General features: G+C 34.2%; 1 protein-coding gene across 12 annotated transcripts in view; it reads left to right on the top strand.

Annotated features, from left to right (window-relative positions):
- The window catches only part of NETO1 (neuropilin and tolloid like 1), an 84,054-nt gene that overhangs the window by 12,116 nt on the left and 50,918 nt on the right, over positions 1-21,020 (top strand). For all 12 annotated transcript variants that reach the window (XR_004242377.1, XR_004242375.1, XR_004242371.1 and 9 more), the window contains exon 4: positions 2,437-2,685. Coding sequence is in view for 7 of the 12 variants with exons in the window: in XM_032120934.1 (XP_031976825.1) it covers positions 2,437-2,685 (249 nt within the window). In the remaining 5 variants the exon portion in view is untranslated. The remainder of the gene's footprint in view (positions 1-2,436; positions 2,686-21,020) is intronic.

A 21,020-nucleotide genomic window follows, 5' to 3' on the forward strand; every position in this document is an offset into this window, starting at 1 on the left:
GTGGCCATTTCTAACATGTTACATGAGTCTTGAATACAAACACCTGTTAAGGGTTAACTATGGGTCAGCACTTGTAATGCTTTTCTTGGTATGGAATAAGGCAGCAGAAAAGAAAGTTTGTAAAGGACAAATATGTTATGATAATGGCACAAGCCATTTTTGAAGTACTTTGTGGCTGTGGGAAGCACAGAAGCCATACACTGTGTTATGCTGGTGTATGACACTAACAGTTGTAGGAGAATTGATCTTCGTATCTAGTTTGTGACGTTAAAACATGACAATAAACTCTAGGCAGGTTAAAAGCATAACATTGGAGTCGTGCATGTCTAAGACTTTCAAGCCATGATGAACATTCTTAAGATTACCTGAAGTGTTGTCAGGATAGAATTTCTGACACCTGACTGTGGTCCTTAGGTGAATGATAAACAGTTCTCAACAAATCTCCTTAAATGGAATAGGAACATGCAGAATATGATCCCAGACTGAAAGTTGTTGATTGCTCTCTTCTGTCCTAGTATTGCTTAGTTGAGTTTAAATCAATAATTTTTATAAAAGTGTAAAGTCAAGGATAGAAACATCTCAATAAAATTAATCAATGACATCTTCAGGTATTTAATCTTTCACTATAATCTAAAAATATTTACTTTGGTCTTCAAAACTCACCAAACTCAACATCACTATGACCTCCCTTAGAATCTTTATTTTCTGACCCTACTTTTGTAATTTTTTTTGTACTTTCAAGGAGGTTAATTTTCCACAGACTGTGAATTTGGTGCAATTATAGGTGTAACATAAACCGTTGCTTTTGCTATTGAATTTGTATCACAAATTTCCTGTAAATTGGTATAAATAATGACAAGTCAATAGTAAGTACTTCCCTGAATGTGCACTTCTTCAGATTGAGAACAGTAAAAAAGGTTTCTTTCTCATGTTAAATTAAATGTTTTAATAAATATCAATCATCCAATTATATTAGCATTGTAAGTAAAGCTGCTAAAATAATCTTTCTTATCAGATAATATGTTTTATTAATTTCCTTCTTAAATGATCCTCATAAAATGAGGCTGTATTTATTTACATGAAATAGTTGTAAAAGGGATCTGACTATGTGGTCTTATGTAAAGGTTTCAAAATTTACCTAATATCTTCTTACTCAGTTAATTTAAAATAGACTCTTCTTTATGCGATTAATGAGTTCATGCCAAAAACTTCATTTTAAAACATTTCAAAACCCAAACAAGGTTTAAGTTCTGGTCGCACTGACAGTTTTCTTATTACTCCGGAGGAAAGAAATGTAGAGATACTGACTCCTGGAGTGGCTGCAGTTTCCATGCTAAGCTTATGCACTCAGCATGGAGTTTGATCTTGCATATTTTCATGAGAAAAGAACGGTAACTCTGGCAAAGCTCATAGCAATACAAACCTCTTTTGATATGTGTAAAGTGTCGGACATGATCCCATGAGAGGCACAGCGGGCAATGACACAACAAATCCTTGTCTTAGTAGAGGGCTTTGTCAGCAAAAGGCTCTAACGCACTATGCTCTAGATGTGGAAGGCGCGCAGTTTTTGCTATGGACAGCATTAAGTGTAGAAAACAGTGAACCTCTAGGAGGCTGCCTCTGATAAAATACATAGATCAAACCATGTTATTTTTCCTCTTTTTAATAAAATACTATATTTCTACCAGTTACTTTTTTGCTTTATACAGGAGATGCCAGGGAATATTTGTTTTAGAGATCATTTCATCTCTAGACTTTGTACCTATCACTAAAGATGGACTTTTTTAATGTCTAGTTAAGTGACCACTATGAAGTTCCTTCAAGGTTTTCAGTATATCATTTGCTCTTCAATTATCATGCTTATCTAGTTCTTCCTTAAGTGAGAATTAACTGCATTTGTTCTTATGTTTCCAATGAGATGATAAATAATTCTGCGTATAAGCAATTACACTCCAGTTTGTCAGTGCAATACATATAGGAACATAATCTGTCCACTTGTGCTACACAAACTGTAGCACAGTTCTGATCAGCTTTTTCTTCATCATCTTTGACAGTACTAGGTATAAAAATGTATTCTGCTTAACACCCCTCCCCCAAATAAAAGAGAAAAAATATTTTTCTAAATATGTAAGTTTCTTAGAAAGATTATATGTCTGAAGAAATTGTTCCTGACTGTATCTTTCTTTTCATCATAAATATCTCTCTTAGCTTTACTAAGCACTGCTGTTAAGAGTGCTCTTTTTAAAAGGAAAACAGTAGACAACCTGACTCTGTGAAATCTATAAAAAATACAGATGTACTAATTTTCAAACAAGTTTTTAAACAAAATGTTAAGATGCATGCAAAATTGGTATCTTTGATTTTCTTCAGTTTTGCTTTAGTTTTGAAGGGTCTTGGGTTAGAAAAATATTAAGATAATTTTCTTTTTGTCTCTAGCTGCTCCTAGACAATGCATTGAACTACACTTTGATGAAAAATATTCCATAGAGCCTTCTTGGGAGTGTAAATTTGACCATATTGAAGTACGAGATGGACCTTTTGGCTTTTCCCCAATCATTGGACGTTTCTGTGGACAGCAAAATCCACCTATGATAAAATCCAGTGGCAGATTCCTGTGGATTAAATTTTTTGCTGATGGTGAACTGGAATCTATTGGGTTTTCTGCTCGGTATAATTTTACACCTGGTAAGTACAAACCATCAAACTTTTTAATAGAAAAAGCTTATCATGATAACTTTTCTAACGATGTATTATCTTGCTGTTGAATAATATCTTTAGCTGGGACTTTGTTTATTATCAAGGAAGGTATTAATAGGAAATTGATAGAGGTCATATGTATTTTTGCATAGCAAGTAAGGCTTATTCAAGGGAAAAATTTTCAGATTCTGAAGTTTTTAAAAGTATTTTTTTCAAGTGAATGCTATTACAGAAAACCATTCAAAATGTTTCATGGGAAGTTATGTGTTTTATGCTTGACTGTTACACTGTACAGCTTTTCTTTCAAAAAGATCATTGATAAAGTATTCTAATAAAAAAATGTAATTATCTCAGAAAATTCCATCATCGCTTTTCCACTTCACCAAACATTTCCTCAGCTGAGGAGTAGAATAGTTCTTCTTTCTCAATAAAGCAAACTATTACAAATATTACCAGAGGACATGAGAGGTTCAAACAGTAACATGTATTAAATATTTTTCTAAAAAGGCTGTAAATCTTAATTGCAAGTGTACAAGTATTCCTAGCCACTGTTTAAATCTACTTTATTAAAGTAAAACAAAATTCATAGTCATACTTTTGATTAATTCCCTTGCTCCCCCACTTATTAACAAAAGATTGCTGATTTTAAATGTCTTCTTGGGCTGCAGCTACACTATACTGCACTGCACTGCACTGCTGGATGTGACGTAGTTCTATGACTTATGTTTTGAGTGATGAGTCATACTTCAATATAGCTCACTCTAAAGCACTGTAATTATTAGGTATTTTTGTCAATTATGTCACTATTGTTTCAGCTGAATTGTTGTATTAGGTTGAACAATATTCTCTACAATATCACCCAAAATTAGCAGACCCAAAATTCTTCCTTAATCATGCCAGTACCCTCATAGAAGATGGCAGGTCTACATGCTCTATGTTGTTCTTCTTTTTGGTTTTCTTTCATTAATGGAAGGAAAATAGCTATAAAATTAATCAGCATAGTTAAATTTTCTTTCAAGTCAAGGATACTGTTTTGCAGTGGGTAAACGTATTTAGAAGGTTCAAGATGGCAACAGAAGACAGAATTTCTGTAGCAAATCATCTGATAGCCAGGTATATATATCTATTGTAAATTCCAAGACAACGGACAAAATTTTGTTGTAATCATGCGTGTCCACTCTGAAAACGGAGTTAAATTTTTATTTCTCATTTACCATGGGTCTGTGGGCTTTTACCATTTCCTCACCCTGTGCCATAAGAGCTTTGCTTTAGATTTCTTGACCTTTTTTTTGACAAAGGGTTGTGCATTATGGTTGAAAAGATACCCATAGCACAATCTTCAGCTTACTCTGTCTAAAAAAACTCTCAAGTAAAAGACAATTTAATGGATCATGTTTTATCCTCATTCCTTTTCTACTGATGTAAGGAGAATTTCTACACAAGGATCAGTGCTGGTAAACTGGTACAGCAGCATAAATTATTCTAGACTTCAGATGGCATAGCTGTATCTTTTTTCTTCCTTGTTTCTTTCTTTTTTCCCCTCTTTCCATTTCAATAGAAAACTCTGCAAGTAGTAGGGAGTTTCTAGTAATATTGGCCAAAATGAGACTATGATTAATCTGAGAAGTGCTAAACAGCACTGCTGCCTCCTTGAAGAACTTCACATTCCACATTATTATTTGGACAGTCTTTTAGTATGCAGACATTATTAAGGCATGACATTTTGAGATCTATTGTCCATATGTGTGCCCTGGGAGGGGTCACTGCCAATTTATAAAACAGAATGATGGCTTTTGAGATTGTATAAAAGAGTAGCACAGAGAGGACTGCACTCCAGAGTCTAACAGAGTAGCTGGAGAGGACTCCAATACAGAAATCATCACCTAAACCACCTAGATTCAGCTTAGGTAGTGACAACTTATAAAATTAAATTATGAACAAAGGAGAGATCAGAAGAAAACTTTCAGCTAGCCTCTCTTTAAAGAACATGACAAAAATGATCCAAAGCAAAGACTCCTTTGGAAACTATTGCTGTCTGGAGCAGCTAAATGCTATGGGGAGATGCAGTTTTTGTTGCCACTCATCTCACTTGTCAAAAGGAGGACACTCTTCCTAACTTCAACCTGCAGAGGAGGCTTTCTTCATCCCAGTGACAAGTGCAACACAGCTATTTCTCGAGTATCAGCAATCTTTGAGGGTCCCCACCTACCCCTGGTGTGTCTCTCATCTGCCTCTTTTGTATTTGAGATCTTAATGGAGGATAAAGAAATGTGATGTTAAATGTGTGGGTGCATGCCAAGATTTGAGAAAAAAAAAAAAAAAAGAAGCAAATTTGACTAAATTGAAGCTTCAACCATTTATTGTTATTTGAATGGTACCTGGAGAAACAGGGAAAGAAGTTATTTACTATGTCTCCAGGGTGTATAAAAACAGCTAACTGGATGAAGTTGAAAAAAAGATCAATTAGGTTATCATGAAAAATGCTGCAATGAAGATCTATTAGTCTGTGCAAATGGAAATAGTCCTGCACCTAAGGCAGTTTAAAACTAGTTTGGACTAAGTCCTATAAAAAGAAATTATATGGAAAAATCCTAAGGGATAGACTAATAATTTTCAATTACTAGAACTTTTCTGTTCAATAATTTCTTTGACTCCTTGGTATTGAAATTGTTGGGAGTTCATCCAACAATGCAAAAGTCCAGTAGGGTCTGGGGTTTCAGAAACAAATATAAGTCTTTTGCCATAAATTCTTTTCCATTTAAATAAACCTCTGTCTGAGATCTTTTCAGCTCTCTGAAAGGTAAGATCTTGCAGAAGAAAACACTTAACAACAAAATCAGAGCTACACACCTAACCAACACAAACACACCCAGAAACTGGTAAAACTGCTAAAAGTTTTGCAAAAAAAGTTCCTTATTAAGAGCATAATTTAGGCTTTAATTTTTGTAATTTATTAATTGTAGTGTTATGCGACATTTGGATGAATGAAGTTGTACGTATGGTATAATAGACTATTTTCAATGTCAAAACTCTGACTTAAGGGAAAAAGTATTAATCTTTTGCAATCTTACAGCTAATATCAGTAATAACCAAATTCAATTTCATGTAAATTTTCAACCATTTTGTATACATGAGAGTTTATAAGCAAATGAAAACTTCTTTACCTTTTTTATATTATTTCAATTTTATTTTTTATTTTTTTAAGTTCTAATTAACTGTGTTCATTTCAAAACTGAACTATCTGAAGCTATGAAACCTTCATAAATGTATACAAACATTTTTATTGGGTTGTTTCTTTTTAAGGAAATCTGATGTATGAGAGCTATATATATCAGGTTACAATATTTTCAGATTGATCTGGTTCATTTTGAATACAGTTGTGATTGTCTAGGGAAAGGCCCATGAGATAAGTCAAAGGATAATTCATTCTTGCTCTTGTTTTGTCGTTCTCTGGGACATTGAAAGGCCTACACTTGAAATTTCATTTCACAGTTCTGGGTCCTTTGACTCAATCTGTTACACTCATTTTTCCTAAAAAGTTTTGTCTCAAGACTTTCTTCCAAAGTGGTGTTAAATCACTGTTTTGTATAGAAAAATTCAAGTACTACTTCAAATTATTGACAACTCTTCTTTAAAAAGGTTCCGTTTTTTAGTACAGACAAGGATTCAGGCAGAGAGAGGTTATGTTTGAGCTTTCTTGCTCAGCTAGAATAATCAGATTTCTGTTTATCCTGGTCCCTGATTTTGCAGGACAGTGGCTTAAGATAGCACATCATTACTTTCAGTTCCTTCACTTAGTAGAAGCCATCTGTGTTTTTATTTAGCCTCATTAATATAAACGTCAGTCAGTAATGTTTTCTATTCAGCTGCCTGAATAGAAAGAGAAAAAAAGATCTATAATCCTGTGTCCCAAAAGGCGGAATATGAAACACTTTCTAACCAGAGTAACAGTACTTTTACATTCCTGTTGCAGTGAATGTCAGAGTAATGGAATAATTATGTCGTCTATCTTGAGGGAAAAAAATAAAAAACAACCCAAATTCTTCCTCATTGGGGAATTTTTATATTTTCGAACTCATGAAAAATTTAATGTGAATTTATTAAATTCAATCACAGTTCTAAAAATCTTAGAAATCTAAAAATATTATCAAATCATTTTGTCATCTAATGTCCATGCTCTCCCTTGAGTGTATTTAAGCAAGGGATATTTCCCAGGCATCTGGGACAGCTGAACATCCATGTGAGTTAGCTCACTTACTTTTGTTTATTTGTTTACTCTTCTGAATCTGGTCTGATTATTTCTAATTACCCACTTGAAATCCAGTTAAGTTTTCTGAGAACCAACAAACAATTCCAGAATCATTCAACCTTGAGCGAGACAATGTTTTTCCTTTGGGATCAGAGTTGGTTTGAAAGTATGAGAGATTACTCATTATAACTCTTCATTTAAAGTTTTGAAACAGAACCATGTAATGTCAAATAAAAACCCTGAAAGAGTGAATCTGATTTATTTACTGAGATATCTAGGCCGCAGCACTTCAAATTGTTATAAGCAACTTTTTTCAGTCATGAACTTTTAGTATGTTTGTACAAGTGCACTTTATAAAAGTCAGGCACTTCATTGCTGTTTACAAGGCATTAGGGCATCTGGTCTCATGTATGATGATGCATTATATTGAAAATCATGATCACAGGTTTATATCGAATTTCAAGTGAAAAATTGTTCTTTATGTGGAGCAAATGAGTATCTAAAAGGTCTCGTGGGGTTCTCAGATCCCATATTACATCTTGCCATCACATAGCTATATGTTTCTTCTGACAATACCCAAAAGGCAAGTACAGAACTTCCTAGTTTAGAAGTCCCTGAATGCTGGGCGTACCATATTACCAACAGAAGGAAGTTGAACACTTAAGTTCCTACTCTGTTGAACTTTCATGTAAAAACAAGAGCGAGAGAAATATAAGGTACAGTTTTAAGTATTTTAGCATTGGGGTAAAGAAAAATGACAACTTAACTAGGGATGCTTACTGCTTCCCCTGCCATCAGTACTACCCCTGTTCTCTACAAAAATGCTTTCCCTGTTTTCATTCCATAAGAAGCTGGACACAGACTTCTAGAGTGGGTTTGCTAGGATATTCTACAGCAGTACAGGTACAAATAATTCTATTCCACCTCCACAGGAAACACCTTTCTTCATTTGTAGGCAATCTCACCAATAATGGTGATAATGATGTTGCAATGATAAATATTATTTTCAGAGGAATCTCATTTCTCTGATAAAATGTCTGTTTTTGGAGCACCTGTGAGGGATCTTTAGGAAGCTTAGAAATACATTCAAAATTAGTCCTAGAAAACCAACATTTTTAGATTAAACTGCATTTTTACAATACCATTTTCATTCTATAAATAGTTTATATTATTACTTGTTACAGAACAATTAAATCTAAATCTTAGAAGCAGTAGAGGATTTTCCTTAAATATGGTCTTTTTCTTATCCTCTTTTGCCTAAGGATAAACTTTTGGCTTTGTGTAAATACTATGCTGAGTTAGCTTAACCTTAGGTCTGATATAAAGTGATTACCCTTTGCTTTAAACACTTATAAAATGAGGAAATAACCAGTGGGCCCTGGACATTTGTTTTGCCTATTAAGTCTTGATTTCTCTGTAATGTTTATGGAGCACTTGGAAATGGCAAATCAGGGAGGATATTATGGAATTTATACTGAACAGAAAGCCTGGGTAGTCATCTTCCACAAGTGTTTATAAATAACTTATTTACAATGAGAATTTTCACTACCCACATGCAGAACAGCACCTCCGAAACCTGTTGTTAAGTGTTACTTGGTAGCTCTCATTCAGACATTATAGCACTTCTTTCAGGGAAAAATTGGAAACTTCTTTGTGTCATATGTAATAAATAAGGAGTTTTTGAATACTCTTCAAAGGTTTTCCAGGTCATCTGATTTTCTCATCTGGCAGATTTTCTAATACCTTATAGTGGGATGCGCTCCTAGGTGGTTGCGTTGTGGTCTCGTCCTGACAACACTGTTGTTGGCTGTAATAGTTTCTCTTAGTGACCTTGGAATTGTGGATATCTGGAGTTCTGCTGACATTGAAGCAATTCTTATTTTTTTTTTATTTATACTTAAGCTGTTCAATTTTCATCTTTATGCATTCTATCTACAGGTTTATAAGGTGTTACTGGTATAGCAAATAAATCTTAGCAATTGCCCCAGTGCTTTTGTTTAATCAGTCTGACTGTGGCCCATCTGTTAGGCAGAAAAACTATTTTCTAGTGTAGCCACTCAGTTGCGACAGGTTTGATTCTTCAGCTGTCAGTATTTATTAGGTAAAACCCATGTTTATATCATTTCTTTTCAGTCATCTTTTTGCATAGGTTCAAGTAACTGTGATTGTAGATTTTTTCTGTTATTGTCTATTTTATTTAATGAAGCATTTCTCAATTCTAGCAGCAATAAATAATGACCTTTACTGAGATATTTACCTTTCCTTAACAGATTTTTTACTCTTTGGATAGTGGTTCTAGCTAATTCTCCTTAAAGAAATATACACAAACTCTTGTTAGAAATCACTCAGTTCCCTTTGGCTAATAAACAGGGTTCTTGCCCAATAATTAGTAGCTTTGTACACTTAAGTCCTTGGAAAACTGAGTCACGTTTCTGTTTCCAGAACTGAATATTTTTGCAGTAGGCAATATTTAGTAAATGATGAAACATGTCCAATAAGAAGTAAATCTTCTGTCACCCTTTGTTGCGTACACTCATCTATTGCCTAGCGTTTGTTCATTTTCTAAGGACAGTACTCATATTTTTGTGAAGAGGACAATCCAGAGAATCCCTTCTGCTTACCAGTACTGAGATTGAATGTTATTGAATATTATTTGTATATTTGTAGTTCTAGTGGGTGTTTTTTGTCATCTTAATATATCTTTTGCTATATTGATGGCTAAGACCTATCTTGATTTGTTTACTGTCTTGTTGAGTAATGTAGACTATGTAATACTTTAATTTCAGATATCACACTTGAGCTTCTTTCATGGGCAGGTCTAAAAATAAAATCATGCTTCATTCAACTTTGACACAAATTTTGTTTTAAATATTTTGGAAATAAATTTAGCCTGCCCATTAGAGCATCTATGCCTTTGATCCATCTTCTCTTTTTCTTCTATTATGGGCTAAGATATCAAAGAGCCTGCTGCAATCTTTAATATTGTACTGCTGTCATGGGTTAGAGAAATAATATCATGTAAAGTCCTTTTCATGTGAGAAACAGATTATACAATGATATCTGTGAGAAGTAGGTGTCATCTCTATGGCTAAATCTGGCCAATATATCTATTGCTAGACACAAAATTTGTGAAAAATCAAGACTGTGAATCAAGCTTATTAACACCCCTACCTAGTCCTATTTGCTTTTTCCTTTCTTTTCTCTCTCTCTGTGGAATTATAGCCTATGTCAAGCTACTGACAACTTCCTTTTACCATATATACTTTTACCTTATACATACACTGAGGAGATACAAACAAACATCCTCTCAATAGCATTGACTGATGTAATCTATACAACAAGGTGTGTTGTCCTAAAATGATCATGACAAATTGAGGCAGTGAGAAGTTAAAATTTTGAAGTCCTATTTTAAAAGAATTCAATTTTCAATAAAATTGAGTTCATGCAAGAGTCACTTGCTTATTGTGGGTGTTGTTTAATATTTGTGAATATTTGAGTAGATTAAATGTGGGGGTTTTTCCTTATAATATTAACTCACATTAGATAGAGATATTCCTAATCTTTTGTTTAGGAAAATCAACAAGTCATTTTTTGTTCAATTTATGTTCAATGTGTACATATTTTCAATTTGCACAGAGTTTTATTTTATTGTGACAAATCCAAATGCTTAGGTGTCCCTATTTTTTTCTCTGCAAAGCCGTTCCTTTCATAAAGGCCTTCAGGCCAAATAAGAATAACAGCTACTATAATTTAACACTGTAATCCATCAAAAATCTCTGAAATTACTTTCTGATATGCCCAAGGATAATTCCAAAGAACAGTTGCTTAAGCTTACTATACTCAAATGCTGCACTGACAAGCCACTAAATCTAGTCTCAATTTAGCAAAGAATTTCAGGAAGCCTACATCTAAGCATGTGCCTAAATCCAGGCAATCTCTAGGCTTGGGTACTTACTTAAAAGTAAGTACATTTAAAAACTGTCCTCTACTTTTCTATCTATTGAACTAAGTAAAAATGAAATATTTTTAGTTTTGGAGAGTGAAACTACCATTTCTTCAACTCTTAATGAACTGAAACTGGTTTTCTACCTTCATGCAAGGGATGTGGTAGATCTATATCAATTCAGCATTTGTCTATTTGCAAAGTATCAAACTAATACAGCTTTAAATAGGTTCAACTTACTCTATCCCTGTTTTTCCTTTTTTTTACAAAATATTTTGTTTCAATAAGTTGAGTTTTTGTTGAAGTTAGTACACCATGATTAATTATTTTTCTGTCTTCCTGTCCTGTTCTTCCTCTAGATATCCTTGTTCCTAAAAAAACTATCCTGGAATTGTCTGAAATGAAATTATTTTCTTTGATCTGCTTAAAGCATAGTTAATTCAGATAAGCTTTTTTGGTTCAACTCAGTTGGTCAGTCAGATTTACAAGCTGTAAAATGAAGTGATACAAATTCTGCAATCATTTGCAGTGAGTACTGGTTCCACTCCTTGGATTTAAAATTTGAAACATAAAATAAAGTTTCCATTACATTTTTACTACACTTCCACTACTTGAACTTTTGTTCATGCATCCATTGTCAAAGGACCTTTTTCAAATAAAAATGGAGCAGTACTTATGGATAATTTTTTGAAAGAGACAATTATCATATAATAATAATAATATTCTTGCTCTGAAAACTCTTCTTGATTATTTAAAATTCATATTGTTTACATCATTGCAGCATAGTCTGCAATTCACTGGGTGGTGAATGCCTGACATTGCAGTTTCCTCAAATAGGTTTGTAGAGAAGGTTTTAACTTCAATGAGAAAAAATGTTTTGGTCTGGAATACACGTTGTAAAATGTACTTCCAATTAATTTTTGCTTTTTAGTTTATAGGGTGATGAGATGTACCAAACAATTGAGAATGCCACTGAAAGGAATAAATTCACTGCAAAATTGTGAAAATAAGTAAACAAATGCTTTTGATCAACACTTCAAAAATATTGCTACAGAGGTCATTACATTAAAGATGAAAAAAATTTATTTTAATACCTGGTTGTCAAAAGGCTATCTAATATCCAGCTTCTGTTAAGAAAGTTTGTTTGACTCATGAGTAAGATGATAAAAAGTAACTGCAAAATATTTTTTGAGAATTCAGGATTAGATAAACTGGTTTCTGTGACACATCCATTGTTAAAATTTTGTACTAGCATGACAGAAGCAGGCAGTGTGAAATGTGTTATTCTAGTCACATATCAGTCCCCTAGATGACACTGAGAAGCCAGAAGATGTTGTGTAACAGGACTTACATACATCATTTGCCAGATGTTATCTGATAGTTGAAGCTCAAGAGACAATGTTATCAAATCTGCTGGTTGCAGTATGTGGGTTAACAAAAGATTGTATTACACTCCTCTTGTTTTCTTTTGATTTTTTTTCCTTTCTTTTATTTTCTTTTCCTGTAGCTCATTTTTCAAGTCTACGTGAAAATTAATATTAAAAGAGAATGCAGAAAATACTTCCTAAAAATATTTTATTCCTAAATGCTGATTTCATTATGGGGTTTAGGCAGTTGGTTATTAACTGCTGCCAACTATGCATGTCATACTGATATTCTACAAAATAATTTTATAGTGGTTTTTTTAATAAAATACATGCTGGCCTAAGATTTTAAAAATCAAATTTGGGAGTTTGAATGTCTGTCATTTTATGTGCATCCTCCACAAGAATTTGTAGCAATAATACAGTTCTTTGTACTCTAGAGTATTGCATATCAGTGATATTTCAATATAAATATAGATCAATGATTTACTAAGTACTTTTTAAGGAAAGGTTTAATTTATAGTTGACTTTTTTTTCATTGTTATCTCTAGAACTTTAAATGACTCTTTTAAATCAAGCTAGGAAAAATCCTGCTGTTTGGCAGTCAAAAACTTGATCTGGTCAAATGAAATTTAATTATTGTCTACTTGTTGGGTAAGCAGCTGACACCTACTTAACAGTCCTGAGAGCTGTGACTGGCCATCATGTTTGACCTGCTGCTGCTGCAAGTCAAAACTCTCCTGGGTCCTCATTTCTTCTAAATATTACCATATCAATGGTAGAACTAGACAATCTCTAATCAGTACCCATTTTGCTGTTCTTTTCCCTGTCTCTTGAGCCAGTTACACAGCAATATTGGGTATTGTATAAAGTAGACAGAAGGACTTATGAACACTGCCTTTCTGAAGTGTGATTCAGTGAACCACAATGTCTTATTTGTGAATGTGATGCAAAAGATCAGTGTTTAGTCTCTGTATTTGGCTGAACCAGTCTGTCAGTGTAGGACTCAATCAATTGCTAAATTCAACTCTGATTCTGGGTCTAAACTTGCTTCTTTTAGAATCAATATTAAAATTATGAGTAAATCCAGTGAGAATAATATCACTGCTTCAGACTGGTAGATTTTGAACAGGGGGGAAAAAAGGTAAATCTCTTAAATTCCATGTAAACTATAATTTTTAAACCTAAAACGTTATGATAGTAGAATTAAAATTTTACTAACCTATACTTAATATAATCACTGGGTAAGGATAGCTGAATGTGGAGTTTCTGGGATAAGGAAAAGTCAGAGGCAACAGAGTTTTATAGACATGAATGTAACTCTACTCAGATTCTAGGTTCCAAATCTCCACTTACCCACAGACTCATTTGTTTGTGATGTTCATGACCAACCAGTTTGAGGGCATTTTGTGAACACAGAGCATGTGGCATAAATGCTACTCAGAGAGGACTGAGAATTCATTAGAAGAATGTTGTTTAAAGAAAAATTAAAAAGATTGAAGACAATATCCCCTGTTTTAGAACTTATTTTCATGTTGATTTTTTCATGTGAGCATGCAGCAAAACATATGTTAGCGTTGTTTATGAGGAACAATGTTTATTCATTAATTTAATTGGAAATGTTTGGGGCAAGAGCTGGTGTGAATTATGTTTGGTTTACATAGTAAAGCATACAGTAGGACTTTTCTCATCAAAATAATAGAAGTCCTAGCTGACCTCATGTCTTGTTTCTAACAGTTTATGTCTACTCTAGGTCAGTATTAGGAATCAATTGAGGTTTGAACTTTCTCTGGCACTTAATTGCATGAAATTGGAGAAAAATTATCAATTTGAACAAAAGGGAATGTCACTCTCATGAAGTTATAACCAATAGGAAGCAAATTAATTGTAAGGCAAAAAACCTGTCTGTAAAGCCTAGATTAACCAAAAATTATCTAAATGTTTTCCTCCCATAATCTCAGGAGAAGTTGAATGTCATAATACTAGAAAAAGGGGAATGATTATTGCTTATTTCCAGTACATTCTTTTTGTCCTTTAAATATCTGAATGTCACCTTGTATAATAAAATGTAAAATTCCTAAGGTTGTGGGTAATTTAAGTAGGGAATTCACAGTTTAACACAGACTTCTTCCTGAAACCCTTCCTCAGAGAGGGCTGCTGCCCTATGCAGTTGAAAAGATGAAGAAGCAGAAGTGTTAGAATATCTCCAAAGATGCTCCCCAATATACTCTGCAGCTAAAGTTCTTGAAAACCCATCTTATCATTCTGTACATTTGGGGAAAATGCTGAGGTCAACAGCTCAGTGTTCCTTGAAAGGACAGTTTCTAGCCAGAAAACCTAAGTGTAGCAGAAGAAGAAGGAAAGATCTGGTGTCAGTGAAATTGATACTGCTATGAATTCTGAAATGACAGGACAGAAGATTTACTTTTCCCACAGTTGTTTTTGGGACTTGGTGTTAATATGTCTTCCTCAGCAATTCACTGAGCTGTGTGGATTTATAATTCCTCTTCTTGTTCTCTGAAAGTGTCTGTGGTGGGCATATATAATTACAATTGGAGATGACAATTGGGTTTAAAAAATGAATTTCACTTTTCCTTTGATATATGCTAGGGGTTTTTTTCTAGTTTTTCCTTAAGAAAAATGTTCCAGTGGGGATGAAAACCTAGATTTTTTCCCTTTGATCCTAAAGATTTCTACCCTGGATACAGAATACATTTAAAAAACGTCCTGTGACATTGACTTTTTGAATCATACAATGACTTTGTTACAGGAGAGTACTAGAACATAATTCATCCAATAACTTTCAAAAATCTAGCAATTGCACAGTAAACTAATGAATGGGATTTTTCTGTCTGTGGCTATTTCACTTGTTTCTACTCTAAGAATCTTGTTTTCTGGGGCATTTTGTCTGTTTCATCTCCTTCTGATATATGCCCATTGATGATTAAGCATGCAGTTGTTTTTACAAACACAATTCAGTTCCCTCTGGTGCTCTCTGACACAATTCTTCACTTTAGCAAAAGACTACCTGCTGTTTTGCTAGGCTGTAAGAGAAAAATATTTGAAGACAGTGGAAAAATTCTCTTGCTAAAGTGGAAAGTGAGATATTCACACGTGGAAATTAGAGGAGATATTTGAGTTTCTCATGTGAGATGCAGTTATCTTCAAAAAGATGCCATCGCTGGCATGGCCAGCTACTATTCTCCAGTAGGAGAATATTAGTAGCTATAAACACTGTGTTGTATTTCTTTTTTAATTGAAAATGTGTCACAATGTGTGGTAAACTACAGGTTATACAGTACTATTTGAAGCAGCACAAGTAGTACAATTTTTGACTATAACAGCTCTAAAAGATGTAGCTATTCAAAAGAACACTACAGTGAATGTATTCATTCTGTTGAATGTTCTGAGGTAAAACTAGGAGAAAACATTTCTCCTATGATAAAACAACAAAAGCTATTTTAAGTCAGAAAGCTGTTCTCATAAGATCCTTCTGTCCTGAGAAATCCACCCTATGGACTGATCCAGCATGAATATCGTGAAAAGGATGTGCAGATTCTGCGCTCAGTGGTAGCAAGAAATAACCATGTGTAAATCGGTTCAATCTGCAGAAGTAATGCCTGGTACTCAGTTGTGGCTAAACCCTCAGGCTCATTTTTTCCCCTAGTCTTCTGACATGAACTTAAACTGTTATTTCCTTGGACTGGGCTAGGAGTCATCTATAAAAAAACAATGAGAAAAATCCTGAGTCTTTAGTAGTATTCCACTGAAGTTGCATGACTAGGAATACTTAGAATTCAACATTGTTCAGGAAAAGCACCGTAGTGTTGCACATCTCTCTTCCTAGTCCAGTTCAGAGACCATTAGTCAATTACAGGAAGCCTCCAGGATATTATCTTGGGGAGACACAGACAGGGTGCTGCCCTTGACTGATAGTCAGTCCTGGCAGTCAAGTCAGCTGCACTGTCACAGCAAGGCTGCATTACTCAGATAAAGTGGACTCCTGAGCTCATTCAGTCTTGTTTCAATATTTTTGGGCAACTGGCACACAAAGGTAAATGCAGCCCTTGAAATATTCATCATAGGATCATTTTTTCCCTGAATTTCCACAAACAGTGGCCTGCATAAAGGGAATATAATGCCTAATTGGAGCACTCAGCTGCTAGTGTAAATATTTAACATAATAAAAATGATCTGCCAAATAATCCCACACATATCAAGGCTCCAGGGCTTCCCCTCTCCATTGATCAGCCTGAGTATGACATCGTTGCCCATTCTTGCTCTGCTTTGTTACTAGGTCAGTTCGAAGAGGAACTTCTCACTTCTGGGATTTAGGAGCACATATCAAATAGCTCAAACACCATTTGAGGATGAGACCCAGAATCTCATGAGACCTTTTGCTTTCTGAGATGGTTCCCAACCATACAAAATTTACATGGGAGAAAGACCCTAGTCTAAATGGTTTACCGAATAGACAACAGAGGCAAGCAGGCTAAAATCTCAAAGCCTGTCACTGTGTGCATGAAAAGAGAAATTTAACTGCAACTTCTATTATCGTGTGCTCTGTTGCAGTGGAATTCATTCAGGTGCTTCTTGTCTGCCCAGTTTGACTAATCTTAGCAAGAAGTTATGCAAAGACATAGATTTTGTTTTTCCCTTTTTCTTTTTCTGTTGATACAGCATTTTTATTTCCAAAGAGATGTCAAAGAAACAAAGAAACATACTTTAGGCGTACAAATGTCTGACTATTGCTAACATTTGCAGTATATCTCACTTTACTGAGGCCACCATAGCAGTACAGTTTGCAAATCACTATATATATTAATTACACTATAAAGAAATTTTGTAAGTATGAGCTGAGAGTAGTAAAGTGACAAAAGAAAAAAATGAAAAAAAAAAATAAGATATGGTAGAAATCAAACTTTTGGGTGATAGTTGATGTTATTTCAACAATATTTGTCTTCATATGACTTTTTGCTGATTTAATGGCAGGTAGATCTTCAAGGTGAAATAGCAGGAGTCATGTTCACTGCTACATTTTCACTTATCAGCTTTGAGTTCTTTCATGACTTTGCTAAGGAGTGAAAAATTTGAGAAGCATTATTTTAGTTTATAAATATGTAGCCTCCGAAAGACCAACAATACTCACAGTATTGCCCTTAAAAGAAAACGTAGAAAACAAAGAGCAAATACAGCACATAATAGTGCCCACTATAATTATTGTAGAACCTTTCCACAGTGTCTAGCAAACTACAGGCTTTCTTTGAAGACCTTTTGATATCATTGGTACAAATATAGACATATATAGAAGTTTCAAGAAGACTACAAATATGTAAGAGCCATCTGGAAAAAATCATTTTAGGCTAATAAAAAATAATTTGTGGATTTTTGCACAGCTATTTAACTTCATGTTGTTTTTCTTCTTGTTTTTCTTTACTCACTCCAGCAGAATAGCTAAGTTCCTTTTGAACACCACACGAACAGCGCTTACTTATAGAAATGTTTTTCTAGTTTAGGATTATTTTAGTGATTATTTGAGCAGATTTTTATGCTTTTAAATCTTCTGACCATCTTCTTCTAATACTTTTTCTCTATCATCAAATACTATGAGGCAATGACATAAAATACCTCGGAATAATTGTCCTTTTCTGTACTGAATTCTGCAACCTCTGCTTTTATAGAGAACTATACTTCATGCCTCAAGGGCAGGAACAGTTTAGGCTCCCAGAAATCATTGTAAAAGAACCTGACTTAGTGAACTTGAAGATAAATAACTGGTGGCTTTCTGAATAGTGCAATTCTCTCCACTATTCTATGAGTATTTACATGCAAAATCAGGTCTCTAATAAGTTCTCTTAGAGAGAAGCATGTACATGTGTTAAAATTTCTTAATATTGATGGATAGAAGTTGAATATCTATTTCTAGTCAAAGGCAGAGAAATAGAAAGATATATCTACAGTTTTCTGATCAGTGAGTAAAAGTGGATAGTTCACTGCTTCTGATTAGGAAATATGGCTTCAACCTACTGTGACTACTTTCTGTATGTATCTATTAAAAAGGAGGTTTTTGTATTCACAAACAGCAAAAACACCCTTACATTTTAAACATCAAACCTTTGTAGTGTATGGTTTGTTCAAATAGTTCAAATAATTCCTTCACATCTCATTTATAGAAGAAAAGAGAAAAATACTTCAAAAGTTATTCTGCACAAGAGTTTTGTATTACATATTTTCCTCCCCTTGACTTTTAACTGTAAAGCAATTGCTCATGTTCTTTACTGTATATATTGCACTTCAGATATTAAAAAAAATGCATGATTAAGTATACTGTAGTCCAGCTATGATCAGGAACACACAAACTCAATCTTCCTTTTTTTAAAAGAGATATTAAAATGTTAACTTGTATCTTTTGACTTCCAAGAGTGAGATATCTATTATTTTTTATCAGTGAAAGCAGCAGGTTTGAAGTTGCAGGGTAAAAAAGTGCCCAAATGAATTTTATATGAAAAGCTAAGGAAATTCGAATAAAATGCAAGAGGTTTACTTACAAATTTTGCATTTGTAAGAGAGAAAATACTCAAATTTTTCTGCATTACAACATTACTTATAAAAGCCTTATGCAATCTGTCTTTGAACACAAGTTGAACGGTCTTTATAACTGGATTTTTTAATTCAAAAAGTGATCTTTTAAAATTGATTTGCAATAATACTTACCAGCAGAACATCTTGTTGCTAGTAATTAGTTTGAACTTTATGCATTTTCCCTGTGTCTTACAGAAATTATTCAAGTAATTTAAATTTAAAGAATTTCACTTTCTGTGCAAGTGACAAGGAATGAGGCATTGCATGCATACGTGCATGCACTGGTGGCTAAACATGTTTCTGTGTGGATATACTGCAGCTGGGCAATCACATAAGATGCTGCAGCATACTTGTAAACAAGGTCATTTACATACTTTTTGAAGACTTAATCCAGTTGACGTACAATGCCTTTTAACTTTACAATTTTCATTATTTCATAAGATTTTTGAGCAATCAAGTGCCCTAACTCCTTACAATTGTCCTGTTTTTGCATTTAAATTTCATGTTTCCCAGCTGCTTAGAAGAGCCAGACTTCTTGCACAGGAACAGTGAAATGAAAAATAAAGTAATGTAGTATGGTTCCGTGGAAAATATAGATTCCAGAGCCAGCATCCAAAATCTTTAGAGTCTCCCATGAAGACCTAGTGGAGCTTTTTAAAAACAGGCCTAAGTATTTCAGATTTCTCCAGGCTGGATGTATATGTTTCTGAGACTCAGAGCAAATTCCACAAAACAAGTCTGCATTGTGATAGAGATTTGTCTAACCTCTGCTGCTACCTCAGATAATAGGTCTAGTCTTTTGACTGGTTATTTCGCTATTATCCGATTCTGTTCTTTAATTATTACAAAATCAGAGAATCAGAAAATGGCTGATCTCAGAAGGCACCTCTGGAGGTCATCTTGTCCAACCCCCTTTTCAAGCAGGGTCACCTAGAGCCTCTTGCCTAGGATCATGTCTAGACAGATATTGAGTATCTCCAAGGATAGTGACTCCACAATCTCTCTGCTACCTTGCTAGTCCTGAGTCACCTCATACTGGAGATGTGTTTCCTGATACTCAGATGGAACCTCCTGTGATTCAAGGTGTGCTCACTGCCTCTTGTTCTGTCACTGGATGCCACTGAAAAGAGCCTGGCACCATCCTCTTTGCACCCTTCCATTAGGTTTTTGTAAACCTTGGTGGGATCACCTCTGACCCTTCCCTTCTCCAGGCTGAACAGTCCCAACTCTATCAACCTTTCCTCATATGCCCCTTAAAAAAATTAATGACACTTTTTTTGACTGTGTCTAGCAGCTCCATCTTGCTTCCTATTTTGCCTCCCATTTTCTCTCTCCTTATGGGTGATCCATCTTATTTTTCACAGAAAATTTTCCAGTCTTGGGTGTTTTCCTTACGGGAACATGATTTTCATCTGTCTATTGGAAGATCTAGACAGTCAATGTTTATATAGCATTAATGGTCTGACCCAGCCAGACTGAGAATAACAATTTGATTGGATTACATACAGAAGAGCTGCTAAAACCATATTTTCTAGGTAAACATGCTTAAACATGGTTGAATTTTAAGCATCTGTGATAATATCTTATTTACAGATTTTGTTTTTATTATAGTAGCATTGGTATTATAGCAATATTTAATGAAGGGTTATCACCTCATGTGTAGTAGATTTTATTTCCCTTTCACTCTTGAAATGTTTAAATCTTGCAAAAGTTTATTTTTTAAAACTGAGCAGATCTACATTATTTCTAGAATGTTAATGGATTGTGCATTTCTGTGTGCATTGTTACCAACAATGCTGTATTGTTAAATGAGAAGATACTTTCAGAGTTGTTTCTCAGGTCAAATTTTATGGTCTAGATTGTATTTCAGCCTGGATATTTGCTACTAGCACTGCTTTATATGAAAACCCTTTCATATGGTGGAAATCCTGGCAGGACCCTTTTCACCTTCTTTCCTCCTCGGTACTTTACTAATGTGGTGGAGTGTTTTCAGTAAATCTGAGTGATCCTTGCAAACTCAGTAAAAGGAAGGAATGCAATGGTTACATGAGATACAGTTGGGATGTTAGTTTGAACCATAAGTAAAAGTAGATTTCCTTTAAGTATCTCACTTTCAGAGCTAGATATCAGTATCTAAGTAATTAGCTGAAATATTTGATTACATTTAGTGTTGTTGGTAATCATG

Source organism: Corvus moneduloides, chromosome 1, assembly GCF_009650955.1.
Source record: "Corvus moneduloides isolate bCorMon1 chromosome 1, bCorMon1.pri, whole genome shotgun sequence".
NCBI classification, from domain to species: domain Eukaryota; kingdom Metazoa; phylum Chordata; class Aves; order Passeriformes; family Corvidae; genus Corvus; species Corvus moneduloides.